General features: G+C 28.1%; 1 protein-coding gene across 2 annotated transcripts in view; it reads right to left on the reverse strand.

Annotated features, from left to right (window-relative positions):
* Plod (procollagen lysyl hydroxylase) overlaps positions 1-24997 on the reverse strand; it is a 63043-nt gene that overhangs the window by 33598 nt on the left and 4448 nt on the right. The window contains exons 3-14 of one of the 2 annotated variants that reach the window (XM_016056389.4): positions 23132-23268; positions 21917-22031; positions 20699-20747; positions 16978-17001; positions 14232-14344; positions 12621-12684; positions 12446-12543; positions 12268-12369; positions 9754-9885; positions 8726-8847; positions 7018-7119; positions 3596-3721 (exon numbers count right to left, since the gene is read on the reverse strand). In XM_016056389.4, coding sequence (XP_015911875.2) covers positions 3596-3721; positions 7018-7119; positions 8726-8847; positions 9754-9885; positions 12268-12369; positions 12446-12543; positions 12621-12684; positions 14232-14344; positions 16978-17001; positions 20699-20747; positions 21917-22031; positions 23132-23268 — 1184 coding nt within the window. The remainder of the gene's footprint in view (positions 1-3595; positions 3722-7017; positions 7120-8725; positions 8848-9753; positions 9886-12267; positions 12370-12445; positions 12544-12620; positions 12685-14231; positions 14345-16977; positions 17002-20698; positions 20748-21916; positions 22032-23131; positions 23269-24997) is intronic. The other variant, XM_016056390.4, reaches the window with a different exon arrangement.

The following is a 24997-nucleotide window of genomic DNA, read 5'->3' on the forward strand; positions in this document are numbered from 1 at the left end:
TTTTAAATTTTTCTATAGCAAAATTTCTTCAGCTGTATTAAATAAACTTTTATTTATTGTAAAAAAAAAATTTTTCATAAATATCTGAAAGGATTTTTCCTTTTATTTCTATTGTTCACACAATTTTAATAAAAAATATTAGACCCGTCCAGAAACAATTGACAGAAAGTCTGCTTGAACAATGAAAATATGCTAAGTTTTCCATTATGAAAAATCGAAGGTTGATACATAATTTAACTTAATAATGTATTTTGAATAAGCATAAATAAATCATTAAACTTGCTTAAATACATCTCTGCAGAAATGCTGTTTGACTAATGATAACAAAAATAACTGTTGGATTTAGTTTTGACAATCACAATGTCAAAGTAAACTACAGTAGTAGAAAATATTCAATTTAATATAGATGTTGTTTTCAATATAAATGTAAAAAACAACAATCTTGAGCTCTTGATCAGCTCAATGTCCAGTCAGAAAGTTTACAGCTGCTTACTACAGTTTATTCTACGAGACAATATTTTTCAAACAGATAATTTTATTTTTGATAAAAAAAAAAGAAATTAATATAATTTCTGAACTCAAATCTGCTGTATTTCATAATTGATTTTAATTATTTTGGTGAGTTTGAAGTGGACATTTATTTTAGTTATTTATACATATATTGTTAAAAAAGATGACACGGTTGCCAGATTTAGAAAGAACTTGCTTTTTTAGTAATCCTGATTAGGCCTCTTTTTACTTGTTCATTACTGTTGTAAGTCATGCACCTTCATACTTTAATGTTAGTATATTGCTTAAGCTGTGAGACTAAGTTCATTTTACAAATCATCATTTTGGTTTAAATTTCTAAGTTGGTATATTGTTGACAAGGTAATAAGTGTTTTGTAATGATTCTTTTTTCAAAAGCTAAATTGCACAGCAAGAGGCACCTTGAGACTCAGAAATCATTGTAAATACTAATAACAAATCAGGTAACAAATACTAATCAAGATAGTCTCAAAACACGATGAAAACGTTGTAAGCCAAATGGCCTCACAATACACCAGAAGCAGTAACCTGGAAGTATAGGCAATAAAGAGCCTGCAGTGCCCCCTAGTGATTTATTAGAAGCATTCAACAAAAGTAAAATTAAATTTTGTTGTAATTATTACTGTAGATGCAGTCTACACTCTTTTGTAGGACCCCTCATAGCTGCAACCCTTCCATTATAACGATCAAAATATGAAGTTTGCTGTTGCATAGATGAAATATTATTTTAATGCTCAATAAGATTTCCGAAACTGAGCTATTCATTCCAATATAGTGAATGAAATTTTATTTCATTTTCATTGTAATTTCAAGAAAAATCACTTCAAAAACAAAGTATGAAACATTTTAGAGCTTTCAAACCTAACAGTTTTCAATTGAGAACGAATCAATGCATAGCAAAGTCTGAAGGAAGAAAATGATTCAAACCAGTATTTATTTAGATGTTACTTCTGAATAAAGATTAAACATATTAAATTCCTTTGTGAAGAAAGAGGGATAGGGCCATGGATAACCTATTATTATCCTAAATAATCCTAGGTGTAATTTGTGATCAAAAAGATGTTGAAATATGTATTACTTTTTCCATGATTCAGAATAAGAAGTATATATTGCCTACTTGCAGGGGTGATTGTGAGCCCAAGTCAAAATTCCGGAAAATTTCTTGAGTTAAAAAAAAAAGTTTAAATTGAAAAATTAGAAAAAAATTTAAGCAAGGTTATTTCCTTTTTCTCAATATTTCTTAGTTTACTTAAAATATTTTTAAAATTTTACACATACCTATACCATTTACACATACCTATGATGACCTGGATAATTAATAAAATTTACAAATATGTCTTTCTTTCTTGAGTTTATGATTATAACAACTATTTACATTATATAAGCTTATAAAGTGTATCTCTAGCTCTCTCTTACAAACAAATAAAATAAACTGTGTTTTTAAGTTCCACCTTTGAAAATTTGATTTCCAGAAACTTCTGTGATCAATGATTTTTTGAAACGTCTGGGCCTTGATCTCCGGAAACTTCTGGATCACTGTAAGCGAAAAGTCCGGAAATCCGGATTTTTTCCGGAGCACAATCAGCCCTGTACTTGTGTGCAAATCGGTTGCATGTATTCACAATCTTGATGAATTTCTTTGCAAAGGGTTCAATAAGTACAACTATCATATATTTGTTTGAAAATTGTATTCTCTTTTGTGACGTGTGGTAATCGAAGATTTATTTTCGAGTGAAAGAAACGGTATTTGCATTCTTCTTGGTTTTATTTTTGTTTAGACAAGCAAAAATGGCTGCCCATAACCAGCATAATGCCACATGCTTAGTACAGAATTTTTCAAGGAAGTGGATAAAGAACAATATTAATACAGTATTTTTGAGTAATGGGTAAATATTTGTCATAGTTTTGCATATTCATAATACAGCAACCTCACACTATAATGTCCATTGGGGACACAGGGGTCGTTATATAATGCCTCGAATGTATAATAAATTTATTTTAATATGGAATAAATTAAATTATAGACAGGTTACCTGCTCCATTTTTGATTTTCAAATTCATGACTTTTCATGACTTTCCATGACTAATTCCAAGAATTTTTCATGATTTAACGAAGTTACTATTTTCTCCAACAAAAACACAACAATAAATTTAAAAAGCATTATAATAACATTCATTGAATAATAGGTAATTGATAATAGGTATAACCAAAACGGTTATACTCTGCATCTTCATATTTATGGATTTTAAATTAAAAAAAAAAAACAGAGAATTGAAAGAGTAGAAGCAATAAAATAGCTGAAAAAAATACAAAAGGAAATAATTTTTTTTTTCTTTTTCTCTGCAGAATTATATTTTAAAGATACTTTTCCTGCTCATCGGAAAGGAAAGAAATGCTCCTCCTTTTTCTGTTCTCATTTTGGAATTAAAAAACATTCACCTATAGCTTGCTTCAGTTAGAATTTGAAATTGATAAAATAAAAAAATAAATAATAACAAAATTCTGAAATCACAGAAGTTTAAAAGATAATTCGCTCTAGAAATGTTTTTTCTTTCATGTTTTGAAAGAACATCATAATTTTTGAAGAACAAAAATTCTATATTTTAATAAAATATGACTGTGAGTGGGGATTTTGTTACAAATTCTGATATTCAGAACACCCTGAAATTCGGGGGAGGGAGTATATTCCATTTCAAGAATTAGATTTTTTGACGACCTAAATCCATGATAATTTTTTAAAAATAGTTAAAATCAGGACATTTCATGACAAATTTTGTTCACTGCCGAAATTCATGACTTTCCATGATTTCTCATGACTTTCCAGGTGCACAGATACCCTGTATAGAGCAACTTCATTGTATGTAACATAATTATTATGAGCACAAATTATTTTTCTAAAAGTGAATATAATCAGTACACAAGTGCAAATAGCTACAACTTATTTCTTTTTTTCTAGATAACTTAAGGACATTTTATTAAATTGAATTGCTTCTGAAAAGTCCTTTTTACCCATTTAATCACAGCTTTCATAGATATGTAAATTTGAAGGAAAAAAATTTTACTCACTTCCTCTTTTTCTTCACAATATCAACATAATCAACAGAGCGGGCATAAAACCCATCCGTAGAAAGAGATCCCCAAAAATTGGACCACAATCTATTGGGTCTCACTAATAAGGGTGCTATTATTCGTCTGGAAAAAAAAGTCAACCATAAATATGTAAATAAACACATACTTCTTTTAATGTTTGCATTATAAACATTATTTATGTTTATAATGCAAAGGTTATAAAATAAAGTATACTGCCTTAATATTTAAATAAAAGGGCAGGAAAAAATTTAATTTTTCTACAATTTTTTACAACATAAATGTCATCTAGAATCATTCTACTAAAGATTAATACTCTTAACTATAGTCAATTGAATTTAGTACAATACATCTGATGAAATAAAAATAACAGCAATGCATTTAAAATAATATCATATGATTAAATTACAGATTTTTAAATTTTATTAACTTACAATTCATTTTAAAATAAAAATAAAAACAAAACTAAATTAGACTGAAACATAATTGTTAACAAAATATTTATATAATAACTCTGAAAAAGTAGATATCAGATTATATAATAAATTATAAATATTTATTAAAACCAATTGTATAAGACATTGTCCATAAAGAAATTAATAATATAGTAAGGAGAAAAAAATAAATATAAAAGACTTAAAAAATTGCATTCAAAGCATACTATATATATTGCATACTATGCCAACAATTATTAATGATCTTAATCTTTTGTCAGTTATCTCTGCACAGCAGTGCTTCATTTTGCTCAAAAATTTCAAAGTCAAGCTTAAGATTCAAGCCAAGCTTTAAAAGTGGGTATGGAATTAATTGTTAATAGGTTTTTGTTAAATAATATAGAGATAAATTTACACTTAGTAAAATTTAATGCATTTAAACTTATATTTATATTTTTGTTGTATTGGATTTTCTGAGCATACTATTAGTTTAAAATATGTTTCACAGGAAGAAAAAAAAAAGATTAACAATCACGTAAATTTACCTTTCAATTATCAATTTTGTAAGAATAGCAGCTTAGTTTTATTCAGAAACTTATTAGACTTAAACTCGTATTTGTTTTTCAGTTATTTTTAAACTGCTGTTTGTAGAAAATGCAACACCATGAAAGAATCATCAGAATCAAATGAAATTTAATGCAGAAACGACTTGTACTGATACAAATAAATGATGAAATTTTCAAAACAAAAGAAACAAATTAAGCGTCCGAAATCAGTATTTGGTGCAGCCACCACGCGCTGCAATAAGTGCTGCTATACGACGTGGCATGGAGTCAAACAGATGTTGAATATCTGCTTGAGGAAGAGAATTCCATATCGCTTGTATGCGCAACCAAAGTTCGTCTTTGGAAACTGCAGGACGCGGATCACAAGTGAGACGCCGACCAACCATATCCCACACGTGCTCAATAGGCGACATATCCGGCGAATAAGCAGGCCAAGGAAGAAGTTGCATGCGTTGTGCTGAACAGAAGTCTCTAACAGTCCGCGCAACATGTGGGCGTGCATTATCCTGCTGAAAGATAGCTCCAGGGATGCCTTGAAGGAAAGGAACGACTTCAGGCTGTAGCACTTCACGGACGTATCTGTTGCTATTGAGATTACCCTCAATTCGTATCAAATTGGATCGTCCATGATACGAAATCGCACCCCAGACCATAACTCCGGGTGTTCGACCACTATGTCGTTCAATAATACACTCAGGAAGGCAGCGTTGACCGGCATAACGTCTAACACGAACACGGCCATCATGGGTCCACAAATTGAAGCGTGATTCATCTGAAAAGACAACTTGGTGCCAATCAGCTCGCCAGTCTCTGTGCTCAAGAGCCCACTGCCGACGCAGCCGTCGATGATCCGCCGTGAGGGGAATCCTGTATAATGGCACCCTTGCACGCAATCCACGGCGCAGCAGACGACGACGAATTGACGAAGCCGACAATTGTACACCTGTAGCAGTAGACCAATGTGCTGCCAGCTGCCTGGAGGAAGCTGTGCGATCATTCACCGCCATGCGGAGCAGGTGTCGATCATCGCGCTCTGACGTCACCTTCTATCGTCCAGTGCCTGTCTTTCGAGTTGTTCGGTGCTCGTCGGTCCACTGCTTCCAAACTCGCATCACTGTGGAACTGTTCCGCTGCATACGAGCTGCTATTGCGCGATAGGAAAATCCTCCTTCTCGAAGGCCGATTATCCTCCCTCGTTCAAACTCCGTAAGTTGCTTGAATTTCTTATTCTTCCGTCGTGGAGGCATACTCAGGTCTCACTAAACGTTTGCCACTAACAAATAATCATAGACTATTTTCAACGTCCCGCTACAGCACTTTATTTATACGCTTTCAGCATCAATTCAGAGGGCGCTGCGCGCGCCACGCACGCGCGATGGCTCTGAAACTTTATTAATTTGCATAATATCCTGTAATTGACATTTGCTGCGAATTTCATTTGATTCTGATGATTCCTTCATGGTGTTGCATTTTCTACAAACAGCAGTTTAAAATTCATTGATTATGTTAATATTTTTCAGTATTTAATACAATAATTTATTATTTTTATTACTTTATATTGGAATATGTTTAAAACAATAATTATCTAAATTTTACTTTTTGGGGTTAAATAAATTAAGATTTTATATTAATTGTTTCTTTTATGCGATTTTTATTATACTGTGTCTTTAAATTTGTTAAGTTAAAACAAAGTTAAACACTTTAAAAGAGAATTTAAACTGATAAAAATATAAATAGCATTGCAGACTACTGTAGTTGTTAAAGAGTGATTTAAAATTTTTATTTAGCTTCAAGTAAAGTTAAAAATAACTTTAAATAAAGTTAAAAATCACTTTAAATAAAGCTAAAAATCACTTTAAATGAAGTTAAAAATCAGTTTAAAGTTAATAAGGAGATCAATCAAAAATGTATGACTAGAACCTGGAGTGACGAAATTATGCATGGCAATGACAATGACAGACAAAACAAATTACTGCTCATGTCTGGAAAGCATGAAATTTGTTCATATTTTTTAACCTTCATTAAAAAAGTACTTTAGTCTAAACAAAATAAAGAAAGTTTAAAATTTATACACAATTGTACATATTTTGCACACACAAATGGCACTAATTACGAAAATAATCAGATCTTTCAAACAGTTATGCAAATTAAAAATTTTTGGCATAAATTATCACAAAATTAAAAGTTACAGAGAAAAACATGTTACTTAAGTCATTGTAATAAATAAAAGTTAAATATAACTTATAAAAATAAAACAACACTAAGCAACACTATTGTGTTACATTAAACCACAGTACTGAGTTAATTTTTTCGTTTTCTTCCTGCAAGTATCACTTTTGGCATATATATTAAATATTCAACAAACAAAAATGCATTTGTATATGGGAGAACATATAATTACCTATTTTGTTCTATTAGAAGGCGTAAAGCATCTGGATTTGTTAACTGTGCATTTGAATCTATAGCAAAAAAGTAATCACAATTTGTTTTGGTGCATTCTTCCCTGAAAAATAAAAATTAAACAAATTTTAAAGACATAAAATATGTCAACTGAAAACTTAGAAATTAATATAAACAAGGTATGCAATAGGATATTAATAAGACAAGATCTAAAATTTGAGCAATTAACAGCTGAACATTAGGGATAAGTTTTCAAAAAAAGATTTCTACTAAGCTGTGTAATCAGCTTTTAACTGTGAAATAGATTCTGACACAGAGCTACAAATTTATGAAAGACTACACTATCTATAAACCATGACAATATTTTGTTTGAGCCGTGGTGGCTCAGGAGATACTGGTCGATTTGAATTCCGCACCCAGCTCATGCCGACCACAGTGGTAGACAGATTATAGGTTAGAGTTCCCTTATCATAAAGCTAACCCTGCAAGGTTTCCATGGTTTTCCTCTCCATGTAACGCAAAAGTGGGTTAGTTCCATCAAAAAGTCCTCCACGACAGCAAATTTCTCCCAATACTTGATCTAGGGGTTCCTTTGTCTTCTGACTTAGGTTTAAAAGTTCAAGGCTATGAAGTTAAACATTGATAGCCATTATCTCGAAATTGGGTCTGCTGTTCAACGATGATTATAAAATAAAATGCTTACTTGCCCGAATGAGGAAGAAAAGAAATTTTTCCTGAAACACTTTTAACAATTGTAATTTTAAAAATAATCGAGTAATTATAAAAATTCAACAACATATAAATAGACAGATTTGACATACAGAGAATAATATGTATATGTTTACAATATATTTTGATTTTAGTTATCTCGCACAGGTCGTCGTTCAACCAAAGCCGGGGAGCCACCCCCTCTGCAGAGGATCATAATTATGATGGCATGTCTTTAGATCATCCTCAGGGATGTTTCTGATGCCATCGCCCATTGTACAGCTCTAGTGTGAGGTAAATGAAGTACTATTACTACTAGTACTTGACCTTAATTATGTTTAGATAATTTCAAAACAAAAACATAGTGAATGAGAATGATATCTTAATTCAACATTTATAAATTCTAGGATATAATTACTGTATTTTTGAAAAGATCATTTTTCATTTTTAAAATTATAAAAAAAGAGGTGAACCAATAATTGTGAAACTGCGAAATTCCACCTTTCAAAATTTGTAACTACATTGGCTGAAAATAATAAATAATCATCTGAATTCATGGCAAATTACACAACGTTTATCAAAAAAAAAAATTTTTTTAAAGATGACTGAATTCCCAAAATGCTTGAAAGAATTAATCTTGCAAGTAAGGCCATATGTCTCAACTTTCTATGTAACAAGTGAATGGTCCATAAGTTTGAACTATCGAATTTTGCACTGTTAATTAAAATGAAGATATGTTAGGTCGAAAATTCGAATCATCCAATTCTTAGTCGCCAAATTGATTATTTCAATGTTCTCATTTACATTTGTAAATAAATGGTTCTGGACATACACAAAAATTCGGAATTTCAGGACAAAAAAAGATAAAGCATTTTTTATCAGAACAACCACGAACCTTGCCTGAATCGTTGCTATCTATATACATGCCTATTTTAAATGCTTCTCTTTTATTTTTATAATAAAAAATTGAGGTTTCTTTTTGTCAGTCAATGATTACTTACAATCCTAAGTTTCTGGCATGCCACTCTTTATAATCATTTTCCAGTTTTAAATAAGTAACCTTGTTGTACTTGTGCTGATGATTCACTAGGAAAGAATCAAGATCTTTTTTGTGATATTCAGTCTGAAAAAATCAAGATAAACAAAATCAATAATATTATAAGACGTCATTAATATACAAACTATGCTTAAAAACAATAATAGTATCAAAGCACTAATGACTACTGCAGTCAGGTTCTAAATGCATAAAATTAAAGTTATGCTTGAGGATCAATATAAATTACGTAAACTTTTATATATAAAAAAAACTGTAATCTGAATAAAGAAATATTTATTATAAAAATAAACAAAATCAGATTTCAAACTAGTATTAATAAATAAGTAAATAAATAAAATTTTCATTGTTAATAATTGTGTGTTTCAAATTAATTAGACGAAGCAACACAAAAAGTAAGTAAAAAATTGATCTAGATTTATTGCTTAACTTTTTAAAATTTGGTGTATCTCCTAAAAGGTAGAATAAATCGAAAAGGAAAATTTATAAGTAAAATCACAAATCCATGTGATCATATTTTTGACGACGATGACGATTAATTTGTTCCAATAAAGTGCAAAAGACAACGCTTATTGAGCACTTCAGAGGATAGTGATAACAATGAAATAAAATTTTTTATTCTGTAATGTATTATTGCATTATTATAATATCATTCTACCTATTGTAAAATGTACTATTTACATTAAAAGGAGTTCTGTGATGTACTTGCTTCATTAAATCTGAGCGTGCGACTTCAACAATCAGTAACACACCAACAGATGTCCACACTGTTCGAAATGAACTGGGTTTTCTCGACATAACATTTTAACAGCACGATCGCGCCGCTTGGGACTCAAAAGGTTAACATGAGAAAACTAAAGGTTTCGAACTCCAATCACAATTTTAAAGAAATATTAGTCATCAAAAATCTAGCAAAATAAGTGTTGCTTCGAAAATAAAGAAATTTACAGCATTAAAAAAAATTAATATACTTACACCACAATGGATAAAGAGATCCATTCTTTCTTTTGGATAATCGAGCAACAGAATCCTTTCTAAGAATTCTTTGAAGAATGGTGTTGGGTGTTCCACAAATATTCCAACGATAACATGAGGTTTTGCTTTCACCTTTAACAAAGAAGATTTTGTCTCATTTTATGAACAAAAATTACAAAATGTAAATTTACATTGACTCATAAATAAGATCTGTTAGCCTAGTTTCTGCTAGATTACACAAATTAAAAACACTAGCAATAAAAATATTTTAACAAGATATCAAATTATTAGTAGAGGCAGTTATTATTAGTAATTATTATCTGTTTCAATTTATGTTTAACTATTTTAAACTCATTTAATTTAAAATAAATAAAATATCTGTTCACTCAAAAGATTATGAATTTCTTAGACAAGTTCATTACTTACCAACCACAAGGAAAAAACCTGGAAACACTAGAGTTCTTATCGAATTATTTACTTTTGAATAGCATGATAGGAACTTTATAAAAGTTTCTCCCTTAAAAAAATAATAATAATAAACAAATAAATAAAACTTCTTCCTAAACATCTTGGAGTGCTCATTTTAAGAAGCAACTGCAAGATTGGCCTTAACTTAACCCTTTGACGCAGATGCGTCACCGAATTATAAAAACGACTTTTGCTCCTTAATTATAAAAACGACGCCCGGTGCAGGGTAGTTGCGCTTTGCACTCTCATGCCACAAGTTCTGGGTTCCATTCTCATGCCGGGAGAGGTTGACTCAGCCTTTCATCCCTTCAGGGGGTCGATAAAATGAGTACCAAGCATACTTGAGGACTAAACACCGGGGGTTCTGAGATAGGCTGAACGCCCAACCTGAACATCTGCTCTTGCATACCAGAGCCCAAGGTCAAGAAAACTGAGGGGCACAGTAGGCCTTGGCCCTCTTTGGGTTGTCGCATCACCAAGTTTAGTTTTAATTATAAAAGGCAGTCCAATAGTTACCGAAAAAAATCCATTACATTATCAAGATTATAATTGTACTAAAATATAAAATCCAAAAAAGAGTACTTTGAATCTTTTTTTCTCATTAACAATTACAAAAATTTATCAGTTCTTGAACTTGTAAAATAAAGAAATTTCGATTATGAATAACTGTTTCTCTTAGATCTAAATAACTGCAAATAAGTGTTAATTTCAAAAATTATTGTTTGGAAGTGAGTTTTACTTTTAAAGCAGAAAATGACACCAATGTTTTATGCTGTTTTTTATACCAATAAATTACTAAAACACTAAAAATATTTTTTACTTATTTTTACCTTAATTAATATAAAATAATAAAAAAAAGTATGAAAAATATGTGTATTAAAATTCTGTGGCAAAGGGTTAATTCCTATTGGCATTTAAATAAAAGGAAATTTCTTACACTTATTTAACAAATCCCTTGCTTAGCAATCACAGGAAAAAGTTTGGTAACAACAAAGAAATAAAAACATAGAATATTATCAAAAACTTTTCATCTATTTAGAAATGGGAAGAAAGTGATAAAAGTGTTTACTTGATTACAAGATTCTTTGACAAAAATTCTCCTAAACACCATGAAAAGTACCTGTAAGACATAACTGCAAGATTTGCCATCACTTTAACACTTTGTTCTGGCATTAATATTTGAGAATTCTAGGATATTTCTGAGGCTGTTTCTTTTGTTATTTTAAAGAGTAAGAAATATTTGAGTTTGGCCAACAGCATTTATAACTGATAACTACTAAAGCATAAGAGTAATTTAATAACTCATGCATAGATTTAAACTATTTATAGTTGTAGTGCATCTACCGCTACAAAAATACAATTCCAATTCACTAGACATATTAACTTGATTCTATGTTGGGGTACCTTTTGATAGATGAAGGTTTACAGGTCGATGTGACTCTCACCATATTGGTGACATTCATGTGTGATGTGAACTTGCCTACCTTGACAGAAACGCCCACTTCGATTTGAACACGCCTAATTCAATGGATAGTCCCGTTGAACAGCTGACTTGCTACTTGTGACTGCGACATTATCGACCTCCTCACGATGCTGCTACTCAGTTTCGTTCACACACAACGTCGCTTGTATACACTCGACTGCTAATAGCAACACAGGAGAGGCTCTGTCGTGAACTTAATACAGCTCTCACGATCAGCATTTAAAAGTATGGTGATCTTAAAACAGCTCTCCCAGCTTCTCACAAAAAACAACAATGAATCAACTAGTGGTATTTGCTCATCAAATTCTATCATTTATATAATTCTGGTGGGGGAGTACTGTAGTGTATCTACCACTACTAAATTACAATTCCCTAGTATACAAGACATATAAACTCGATTCTATGTTGGGGTACCTCTTCATAGATGAAGGTTGAAATGGTCGATGTGACTATCTCCACAATAGTGAATTTTAAAAGATTTAACTCTTTCCTTTTTGTTGTATCATCATTATTACTATTATTAAGATACTTAGAAAAATAAAAAACATAAAACTAATTATTACTTTAAAAGTTTCTAGTTTGATTGTGTCTTCAAAACAACTAATGCATCCTTTCTTGGGCACCCACGATTTAGCTAAGTAATTGCCGAGAGAATTCAAAGCAACCTGCAATAAAAGCAAATATTAATTGTAAAATTGTTTAAATGGTTGAGCTTTGCCATCCATAAGCTTTTACACTTACTTTACTAGCACCATTACCATGAACAACTAAAGGATTGGTGGCATATGCTGTGTTGTGCAAATAGCTGTCAGTGTCTGAGAATCTTAGCTCAACATCTCCTACAAAAACAAAATGACTTCATAACAAAGCATTGAGTATGTTATTTGGGGGGGGGAAGATACAAAATAATACTTACCAACAGCTCCATTTAAATTTTGGAAGATTTCAGCTTTATGATCTAACTTAATCGACCACTTTTTCTGAAATGTTAAAACAAATTTCAGAATATTATTTTAAAATGGAGTATGTAAAAAAATATTTTAATAAATGTACTCTAAGGAATTGCTATTTGAACATAATTTGAAACACGGGATGATTAAAAAAATAGAAACAGTCAATATAATCAAATAAAATAATTATTTGCTCTACTAAATAAAGCAAAATTCAATGCCAAAATAAAAAGAAAACATACCATTTTTAAAATTATTTTATTAGAACAAAAAGTTTTAGCAATTCCTAGAAAATTTTTTATCAATGGAGCCCTAAATAACTCAACATAGATTGGAATAAATATGCAGAAAATCTTTGTAGTACTATTGCATTAAAAAAATAATAATCAGTATACATTAATAAATAATCCTTCATTCCAATAGTTAATTAAAATTTGTAATCAAGTTCAAGACTTCTTTAAACAAATAATTTCAATCTGGATTTAATTAATATTAAAAAGAATATGCTGCGTAACATTTTGTTCAAAAGTGTTTTAGTGGATGATCCCTCACTTATAATATTACCGTGTTGATTGTGATCAATCTTTTTATGAAATTGGATGAATAAGACAAATCAATAATTATGAAATTACAACACTCCACCCTAATAGATTTATTACTCCATTTGCAGAAATTAATAAATCAGTGCCACCTGGCATTCATCATAAAAATTTGATAAGGTAAAATTATTAATTGAGATTCTTTCTCACAAAGGATTCAAGTATTAAAAAGTTTGAAACAATGAATCTTGCAGGTAAGGCTAATATACTTAAACCATGAACATAATTAGTGGACAGTCTCTAAGTTTGAACTATGGAATTTTATGATTTTTACTAGCATTATTAATTAAAACATTTCCCGATTTACATCTTTTGATTCATCAAATTGATTATTTTTAAGTCCATTACTGTTTGCATAAACAAGTCAGGCTTATCAGGAGAAACACATGACAACCAGGACCCATATTGACAAAATGTTTTTGCTAACAGAAAAATCAAGAAAACCCCGGGCAACTACAAATTCCGTCGGCTGTTCAAGGACGGTTATAAAAATCTCTGCAATATACCTAGCTCGCACCGACCACAGTGCTGACGTAAAATATCCTCAGTGGTAGACGGTTCATGGATTAGAGCCCCCTTGCTGTCAAGCTAACCATGAGAGGTTTTCGTGGTTTTTCTCTCCATGTAACACAAATGTGGGTTAGTTCCATAAAAAAGTCCTCAATGAAGGCAAATTTCTCCCAATACTTGATCCAAGTGCTCCCTTGTCTTCTGGATTGGGTTCAAAACTATAAGCCTACGGAGTTGAACATTAGTAGTCGTAAACCCGGAATTGGGTCGGCTGTTCAACGACGGTTATAAAATTAAAATAAAACTCCTGCAATAATTTTAAATTTTTTTTCAAATCAGAAATTATTTTGTGCTTCTGTTATGAAGAATATAGCTAATCGACACATAAAGTAACAAAATATATTATTTTGGCTACTCAGATTTAATTTGTTTACATTAAAACTTGAAAAACTATCTATAATAAATTACCCTTAGGTCATCAGCTAAATAGATTTTAGTGTAAAACAGCTGATCATCCTCCTCATCCTTTAGAGAAGAACTTGTAATTATTTCATTAACATATGAAGCATAGCCCAGAAAACCTAAGTAAATGACAATTTTTAAATTAAATTTTACACTATAAAAGTCAAACTTATCATTCAAGCAAATAAGTAAGTGATTATTGGAAAATAATTGGTATAATCAAGATATTATAAAATATAATGGCAAATGAAAATAAAGCAAAACATAAAATTAAGCTTTTAAAGAAATAAAAAAAAGGTAGAAGGTTTTCCTCTGCTGAAATATTAGTTTTGAAAAAAATTAAGATTCAATATAAAATTGTATAAACTTGTGTGCTTGTCAAAAAATAACAACTTTCAGTTTCAATAAATATCATTTTTAGTTCAGAAATTACTTTAATTTATTTCAAATAACTAACTTAGCTAATAATAACTTAGCTAAAAATTAAATATCATTTTCTGAATTTAAATTAAATTCATTAAAGATCACATTTGTTAAATTGTAGGGGAAGAAAACATTGATAAGCAAACCATTATCTTAAAGTAATAAGAATGTGATTTAGTGATGATTACAAATTATCGGAATCAAACTATTCAACTCCACTGTTTACTTTATATTAAGGAATTTCATTATATTGAAAAATTAAGAAAATTTGCTGTCAATATTTTGGAAAAATAATTATTTAAGTTTTAAAAAACTACTTTTATACATATATATATATATACACAAAGTTTTGACAACTATTATCTGCCGAAGCAGTTAAATGTTTGACTTAAGGTAGAACATCAGCAATTTTAAAATTACTTTCTTAAAAACTAAGGGTTTAATTACAATTATCTTTGCATAAAATAGGCCTAATTTTGCCAGTAAAAAAATGGAGGATTTCTCCTCAATAATTACCCTATAGGCAAAAATTCAATTATATTTAAGAAAGTTGTTATTTAAAAAGGAACCAAGCATTAAAATTTTTCTGCTCACCATCATATATCCTACCGTCCAATTAATCTGATAAAAATATTTTCGATTAGATCAAAAAATTTTTTTAAAGAATCAAGTGATCAAGTATCAATGGCATGAATTAAATTGAATAATTTAAACTATGCCAGCCTTGTCTAAAAATATACTTTTTGATAAGAAAATAATTTCTTGATTAAGGAAAATTATTTTAATCCCATTGAAGTTAATCGCTTCAAAAAAGAAATGTTTAATAATTATTATGATTACAGTTTAAAGTTACAACTTAATAATAAAGATAAAAACTGTTTTTTAGTTAATTTTTGAGAAAATGATTCACTTTCAACATTATCCACTACAAACAGAAACTTAATGATAAAAATAAACTAAAATGTAAAAGAAATGATTAATTTCATTTAATTTGAATCAATTCAAAGACAAAAAACTTTTGAAAACAGAATGATCCAAAAAGAACTGGAAGTTTTTGAAGCTTGTATTGGAATTATAAAATCCCAATATATTGTCGAGAAATATCAATATTTCACGATATATTACAACATTTTCCCTACTTAACTAATTTATATTATTTTACCTTAAATTAATATTTTCCTCACTCCTACAAAAAAAAATATCAGCATTCACAATAATATTGCATTTGATAATTGCCAAATTATCATATTCTATGTATATTATTAGAGATTAAAGATCGTGATATTTATTGTTAAAGATAATATTGTTATCTATTTGAAAATTATTGTCAAAGATAATAATCAAGAGATTATCATATTTCATACTCATTTCTAGACATGATATTATTAACATTCATCTTATAAGGTATTCAACACATATTGTGAGAATACTTTCCAAAATATTGCTGTCATGATATTCAAATAATATCAATATTTCTGATTATGTGCTGCTATGCTCTACTACTATACTTAAATTCACCAAATATCACAAACCTTTATTAACTTGAAACTGTGAAAACAGATTTCTTTAATAAAAAAAAATGTAATTCTTTTTTCTTTTCAGAAAAAAGCATAATACAACAAAATTTGTTTTAAAGACGCTTGTCTACTGTCAGGCAATTTCAAGATGGGGCACTCACACGAAACTTGTTGGTGGCAATCAAACTACACTGTCTATTGTAAGTGATTCATCTACTTATTTTTAAGTGAAAATAGTGTTTTGATTGGTGGTCACATTAAATTAAAATTTATTTTTAGTTTCTGCTTAGAAGCTAGTTTTAGCTATAATATATCCATCACCTGAAAACTACACTGCAATGTAAGCCAGACTCTGAACATAACTGAAAGCTCATATTGTGTGATTGCTAGGCAATAAAAAATGTGAATTTATTTTTAAAAAAAATTTTAATCTTTCTCAAATTTTGTATTTGCAGATTTTCACAAAAAAAAGGCATTTTTATCCTCTAAATGGTTTTGCATGTTTGGCAATAAAATTTCGTTCATTAGTTTTTCAACAACCAAGGGCCTTCTGTTATTTTTGGATCAGACTATGCATAAAATAAAATATCTATCTTACATTTTACTAATTAAATTGTTTTTTTTTAAATATTAAAAACAATATTTCATTATTGCTAGAAAAACAATTGAAGTTTAATGTAAACATAGCATAAAAGAAAATGCATGATTATTTCATTTGAAAACTGAATAAATTAAATGAACAGAATAAACTGTGTTGCAGCATGCAAGGGTGGATATAATAAAAACCATTTTGGCACAAGCATCACTCTTACCTGTATAAGAGAAGTCAGGACACGCTGCCGGTCACCAAACAAAGTGGTTGTGGTATAAAGAAAGAAAAAAGGAAAGCACAAATACCAAATTTAGGGATTTATATTAAATACAAATATAAAAAAGCACTTTTGTTAATGAAACGAAAATGTTAAAAAAAGGAATCTGGTAATTCATGCAAAAACAATATAAAAATTAGTAAAGCAAAGCAAAATGTGTTGTGAGGTGCAGCGGACATATTACTGCAATTGTAAAATTGGTACGGTTATTTTAAGTGAAAAGAGCGCCATATATAATAAGGGTGCACAATCTAAGACCGGGGAGCCAAATTCAGTCGTAAAATGGTCAACGAGTATGGCCCTCTACCTTACAAACAATAATTAGTTGGTAAAACCAACATAGTTGGTGTAAGAAATTTTATGACTTCTTTACAAATTCATTCTAATTAACTTGAAAATTCCTCAAAATTGTGTAGCATGAAATTTCTGAAATGTATTGGTATAAATTTAAAGTGTCCAAAAAATGTAAATCCTTGGGCATTTTTCTTTAACCAAAAACATGTTCTGAATAAATGCAGTTCAAAGATTTATTCAAATATTAAAAAAGCTAGAAATTAGTTTTTCCACTAATAAATTTAAAAATTTTCAGCAATTAAATTTTCTTAATAAATTCCTAAAGTGTACAATATATTCATAAAGTGAAATAAATTTCTTAAAGTGCACGAAATTTTATTTTTTTTAATTCAAAAGTGCTATTTATACATTTCATAGTTTAGTATGTGAGATTTGCAGTACTTAGTATTTCAATGTAAACTGATATTGCTCTTATTACACAATGCATAAACAAGTTAAAATCATTTGCCATTAACGCTAAATTCATTGTGACCCCCAAGAGCGAAAAAAATGTTCTTCCGGCCTGCTTGCGAAAAAGCTTGTGTACCCCTATTATATAAACTAACTCAGATCTTAAATACATATACATAAATTAAGGACATAAAAATCTTACTGAATCTCGATACATTTAAATTTATTAACACTCTGCCATTTCAAATATCTTAAAAAATAAAACAATACTTCATTATTTATTTCTAAATATTAATAAGAAATTAATGTAAAATCAACAAAAATTTTAAAACTAATCTGATTATTCTTAAACTCCAAATAAAATGGGAATTCGCAAAAAATGATTTATATTTTTCACAATCCTTTTTATTCAATAGTCATTTAGGTCTAATGCTTATTATCAAATAAATTAAAATTTTAATTTTGAAAAATGTTATGCGTAAATTTAAAATAACTAAATTAATGCATATAAAATCTAATTTATATTCTTTCTTGCATTTGTGATAGCATAATTTACAGCAATTCATAAATTTAAATTCGTCTGGCTAAATCAAGACAGTCAGGCAAAGATTATTATTGTAAAAATTCAGCTTAATTAAATATATAAAAACTAGAAAAAAAGTAGCAAATACAGCAGTTTCCCTACTTTCGATTATAAATCTTATAATACAAAGTCATTTTATATTTGATTCTACTTGAACAAAATTTTATCAAAAGCAAATAATAACATAATGGTTTTACCTAATAAAGATATATAAGAATATAATAAATTTATTATATTTACATAAAAAATATTAATAAGCTGCCCAAAGCATTAGCATTCACTTCCAAAAAACTCACAGACAACTCAACTTTTATAACTCAGGCTTCTTAATGAGCAAAAGAAAAAATAAAGACAACATTTTTCAAAAACATCTGGACATTTTTGGAATAGTGTACATATACCCTATAGTAGCTATAAAAATGCAAGCAGTTAAACTAAAAAGTATAATTGGCTCTACTTTAGAGTAATAAGAGCAAATTTTACTGCAAAAGAATAACAAAATGTTGTATTTTTAATTTCCTAATTGCTTTGCTTAAAACTGAAAGTTTTAACAGTTTCCAGAATAGTTTTATCAATGCTGAAAAGCTCATAATAGTTTCAAATCAATAAATCAAAAAATTTCATAGCAATGTTCCATTAAAAATAGTCAGAATAAATTTGTCAATATTCCTTCACACAAACATACAATTAAAATATGTAATCAAGTTCAAAATTTCCTTAATGAAATAAATTTTAAAGTAGAGTTTGGCAATAATCGTGAAACGATAACAGAATGAATATACCACTTAACATATTTTGCACAAAAGTAATTTTAGTAGTCAATCTCTCAATTCATCATTCAAAAAATCTATAATATTACTGTATTGTTGATTAGAATCTATCATTTTTAAAACTACAAGAAAGAGACAGATCAATAAGAGAGAAACTACAAAACTCAATCTTTCAAAAAATTTGTTACTGCATTTGCGGAAAACCATAAGTAAGCATATCAACCTTGAAATCATCATCACAAAAACTTGATAATGTAAAATTGTTAAGTTAAAAAATGCTATTGAACTATTGAAACAGACTGTAGTAATATTATTTAAAAATAAAAACATATTTGATAAAAAAAAAAAACCTACATCTTTACATTTGTCAAATCTAATTTTTAAAAATCTGCCTTTAGTATTCCTAAAAATTTTCTGAACACACACAAAAATCAGGAATATCAAGAAAAAAAAGCTAAAAATCAGGATAAAATACTTTTTATCAGGAAAATCAGGATTATCAATACAACAACAATCCCTGCCTAACTGAAAACTACCAACTAAATTTACTAATATACAAGAATGAGAAACTAATTCGAGACATTTGATAAGAAAGATATCAGAGTACTTGTGTGTATTCTAAAAAAAAAATGCATTCAAACTGGACCAAAATGTTCAAACTCAATGCTGTTCATAAAAAGTTAAAGAAGCTCATCCAATAATACACATTGACATACTAAAAAAGGATCAAACTTAAAAGTTAAAATAAAACTGGTGCTAGACAGTTGAGTTGCTCTTTTGTAAATACCTCCAGTGAAGCTTTTAAAAATGCTCTAAGGGAAGTAGTTAAAAAATTTAGATGATGGAGAAAACTACCACAAAACTTTCAGTTTTATCGATCAACAATATGTATAATTTGCCATACATTGCAACATATTTTTAATAGCATTTTCAGAAGCAAAGAACTGGGTTTTTTATACTTACATTTTCGTGAATACATTTTAAGACTAAAATAGATCTTAATACAATGAAAATAATTTAATATTAAAATTTCATGAAATAAATAAGATATTATTTAAATCTTGAATTACAAATTATTTTTATAAGAATTTTTAAGTTTAGATAAAGAATTCAAACTACAATAACATCATTAATATGAAATATGCAAATATTTTATAAAAATGTAGGAGAATTCACTATGTGCACAGTGTCAATACAAATTTGAAACAAAAATAACTAAAAAAAAAAACTTCTCCAATAGTATGAAATGTTTTAAAATGAATGAGATAAGCATGCACTTTCTTTTAAGGTATGAAAAATTTAAATATTTTTCATTAAACTAACCAATAATGTTTTTTTTAAACAATTCGTTTTACCTGTCTAATGTTCTAATAGCAGACAAAAATTATAAAAAATTTCTACAACATTCAACAGTTTCCTATAAAATTACACAAGAGAAAATATTTGCTTGGAAACAAGACGAAAGACACAAGTCTATGCCATCAGAGGATAAGCAAAAAAAAATATTGATGCATACAAATATATCAATAAAACAAAAATTAAGTAATAATTTATGAACTAATCTTACCTCCTGAATTTAAAAATCTTTTTCCTTTTTCAACTTTTGGGTACTTTTCCTGAAACAGTAAGAATTTAATTAATAGCTCATCAAAAAGAAATAATAAGTCATTCAAATATTTAGAAATAATTCCAAAGTTGCTTAAGCCTTTCTGAACAGTCGTGAATAATATAAAAATTTTAATATTGTCATACCTCATATTGTCAAGTTATACCGATATTTCATTACATTTCTCAATATTTTTTACAATTAAAATAATTCACATACTTCCATTACATCAATACTTGCGATATTATCTATATAGTAATTATCAATAACAATAATGCTTTCCATATTATTATATTTGCCATTTTTCATAGTTAAGAATGATTATGATATTTCCGTATCATCATTTAATATTTCCAATTTAAATAATTCACATACTTCCATTACATCAACACTTGTGATATTATCTATTTGGTAATTATCAATAACAATAATGCGTTCCATAATATTATATTTGCTATTTTTCATTGTTAATAATGATCATGATATTTCTGCATTAGAATATTAATCATTTATTAATATTTCAACATTAATGATAGCAAATATAGATTCTTATCTGCATACTTTAAGTCTTATAAAAATTTTAAAAAATTATCACTTAATTATCAGCAGATTGATTTAGCTTTTCAGTTACAGATATAAAACTACAAACTTATCAAAAAATAAATTAGTGAACAAAGATTTTTTAAATCCTTTCTTAGGAAAATCTAAATTGCCAGTATCGAACCTTAATATTCATCAAATGATATTTAAACTTTATATCATAATTTTTTATATATAAAAGAAAATAATGATTGTAAAATAAGAACCAAAAAAATGGAATTCATAGGTTTGAAGAAAAGTCTCAAGCTTGTGTCATCATTCAACGTTTAATGCTATTCCATTGAAGGCGAGAAAAAAGTTAAGAATAGTAAGAAACAGACAGGTTTAATAGGACAGGACAAAACATCTGGCTTAAACATTCAGTGTATCAAAATGAAGATTTTTAAAATTATAAAAGCAATGAAACTAAAAGTCGTACGTAATTTAAACTTCAGAAAATCAATTTTTTTTAAAAAAAAAATATATGAAAATGAATCTAAAAAGTGGTAAAAATTCAAATTGTAGGTAAATAAATTTTTAAAAGGTGTACTTAATAAATTAAATCATTTATCTGATATTTCACATTATAAATGTACTAACAGCAAGTGAAGCATCTGGCCAGCAGAATCCTTCAGCAGAAAACAGGACTTTTGCTTTAGATTTATTAAATTTCTTTATGATTTCATCAGGACCGGCCATAAAAATAACGTCATAGCTGAAAGAAGAAAAAAAAAGTATAATGATTCAAAGTAAAACTTTGCATTATATTTCACGGAGTATTTAAAAATTTTTGCATAACGATCCCAATTCTATAATTGGCTTTCAGCTTTACTTGAAATTAAATTTTAGAGTCACTGGACATACAACAATTTAATAATCATTATTTTGATTAGCTGACTTAAATACAAAAATTTTTAAGTCATGGTGCAAACCAGAAATTAAGTAAAATTACAAGAATTCATTTACTTAATAAAACATTAGTGCCACATTTGCAGAAGAATATTCGGATTATACTTCATTCAACATAAAACAAATTTTTTTAAATTTTATTTGAGTTGACGCTCTGTAGATTTTGAACATATTGACAGAGAACCAATGTTTTAATTAATAAAATTCCTTTTTTTTTTCACTATATCTATCCCCTATTAAAATGATTTTAAAACTTTCTAATTTCTCAATGCAAATCACACGAAATTCTCCATGCAAGTCACTACAATAAGATTCGAAGACTTTTGGCAATATTTTTGTCTTTGACATATTGATAAATATATGATTTAAAAAAGTACAAAATACATTACATACCACTAATTATATATTTTTTTTCTCAAACAAAATATGTTAATCCCCAAAAAATATTTTGAATAAAAAAAAATAATTAATCATTTTAATTATCAAAAGAAATCTTTAATTCTCATAATTAAAAGATCCTTTAACAACAAATAATTAAATCTAGTACTATTTCAATGAAAGAGGTTTGTTATTATTTATTATCAGAAGTTTAGTTATTATTTCCACTTTTATTCATGTTCCTTTAACCCTATCTTTTAACAAAGCATTAATCCTTACAAATTTATGCAAAATTAAACACTGCAATGAATCCTTACAAATTTGCTGTTAGCGATCATTATTATTGATGACTAACTTTCCTTCTGAGTAAAAATTTGTAGCTATTAAATTGAGGTTAAATGAAAATCATCAACTATGTCAATTTCTTTTTTTTTTAGTTTTTAATCTATAAGCTAATTTTTAAGAAAATTTCATACACTTAAACACACATTGGAAACAATTTTCAGTCAAAATAAAATTTTTGTTTACCTATCAACAAACATAATGATTAAGTTCTTATCGTCATAATATTTATCCATAGCAGCTTTTAATAAATTTACTTTATGTCCACCCCCAGAATATAGTCGGATATTTCCGCCTTTCCATTCTTCATCCATTCCAAGAACCTTTAAGAAAGTAAATAATAATTATAAAATTTTTATATTGAAATATTTTTAAGCATCTATTCATTAAATCAAATCGGAAGTGTAAACAAGTATAACTCTGTTCAGAATTATAAATTCACACTGACTCTTAAAAAATCTCAAATAATTCATATCAGAAGGTACCATTAAAAACATGGATGGCATGTGATATCACTGAACTATATATTTATATAATATATAGTTAATATGAACTATAGTATATAAATATATAGTTTATATGAACTATGTATTTATATAATATATATATATATATATATTTATCTAACTATATATGAACTATATATTACTGAACTATATAATTCTAAAGCTATTAGAAATCATGTGTTTATTCCATTTAAACTTACCCTCTTCAAAGGCATTACTATAAAATTAAATAATATAAAATAAATGACAATTGAACCTGAAAAAATTATGAACTAAAAAGCAAAATTAATGAAGGAAAGGTAATTATTCATTTCGAGAAAGAATGATTATATTACTGACATCCGTGACCCTAAATTGGTAATCAGCATTACTTATATTGTGGTAATAGTTCTTTTTTAATCGATATCAAATATAAAAATACAGATACTATGTCAATAGGTTTTAGTTAAGGCCCCAAGTCAAGATATACAATACAAAGCACAATCAAATTATTTATCCTACAGCACAAGATAAATAATTTGATTGAGATAAAAGTAAACTATCATGAATTGGCTGTGAGCAATAACCTAATGCATGGAGAATTTCATATTATCTAAATAAGGTTAAATTTTTAGTTCAGGTTTAGGCACAAAGAATATTTACCTAAAAAGGTTATAATAAGGTAATATGCTCATAGAAAATTTTTAGAGAAAACAGTAAATGATATAAAATAATGAAACAAAATGAGAATTAGTACAGTCAATAGATAAAATTATAGTTCTACAGTTTTTTAACAAAAAAAAAAAAAAAAGAGTAGAAAAATTTTGATACAGGGATGATACAGCTTTAAATAGCCAAACATTCTCCACTTTTATAGGTGCAGTAAATCAGCTTTCATACATTAATGCATTTAAAAAATTTTATTTGTTTAACAGGACAAAAAGATAAAAAGGAAAAACTTTTATTAGATTATAATCAGTAAGAGTAACCTAAAAGAACAATGGGGTAACTAACAAATATATCCATTAGAGATTTTAATCTACATATTATGGGAATATTTCCAAACCTGTTCGTGCCAACAAAAGATCACCAAAATATTCTTGTATGTGTTTTTTATTTCATTTTTTTTTACATTAATGTATATATATATATTAAAATAAAATTCTAAAGAGGTTTGCCCATAAGTGATTATGAGTTGCTCTGATTTTTTTTTTTTTTTTTTTATTGGTCATTGCTCGATTGTTGCTAAAACTTGATTATTATTTTAGCACAAGAACCGATAGGGAAAACTATCCCCTCTCACATATTACAATATCTGTTGTTATGTGTGATTTAATTTATTCTGTATGGTAGAGTTAATTAGAGTCATACACAATTAGTAACTCTTAATTCCAATTTTGCTTAACTTTTCTCGCTACTCTCATTTCTTTACTATAATAAAAACCTGCAATAGTGAGTATTATTCAAAAAGCATCAATATGATGAAATTAATTACCAGTTCAAAATATTAAAGAGCCATTTTAATATTTAAAAACAAAAAATACATGTCTGCCAAAGGAATAATGTA

Source organism: Parasteatoda tepidariorum, chromosome 2 (assembly GCF_982258835.1).
Source record: "Parasteatoda tepidariorum strain Cologne lab strain chromosome 2, Ptep-v5.0, whole genome shotgun sequence".
Lineage (NCBI taxonomy): Eukaryota > Metazoa > Arthropoda > Arachnida > Araneae > Theridiidae > Parasteatoda > Parasteatoda tepidariorum.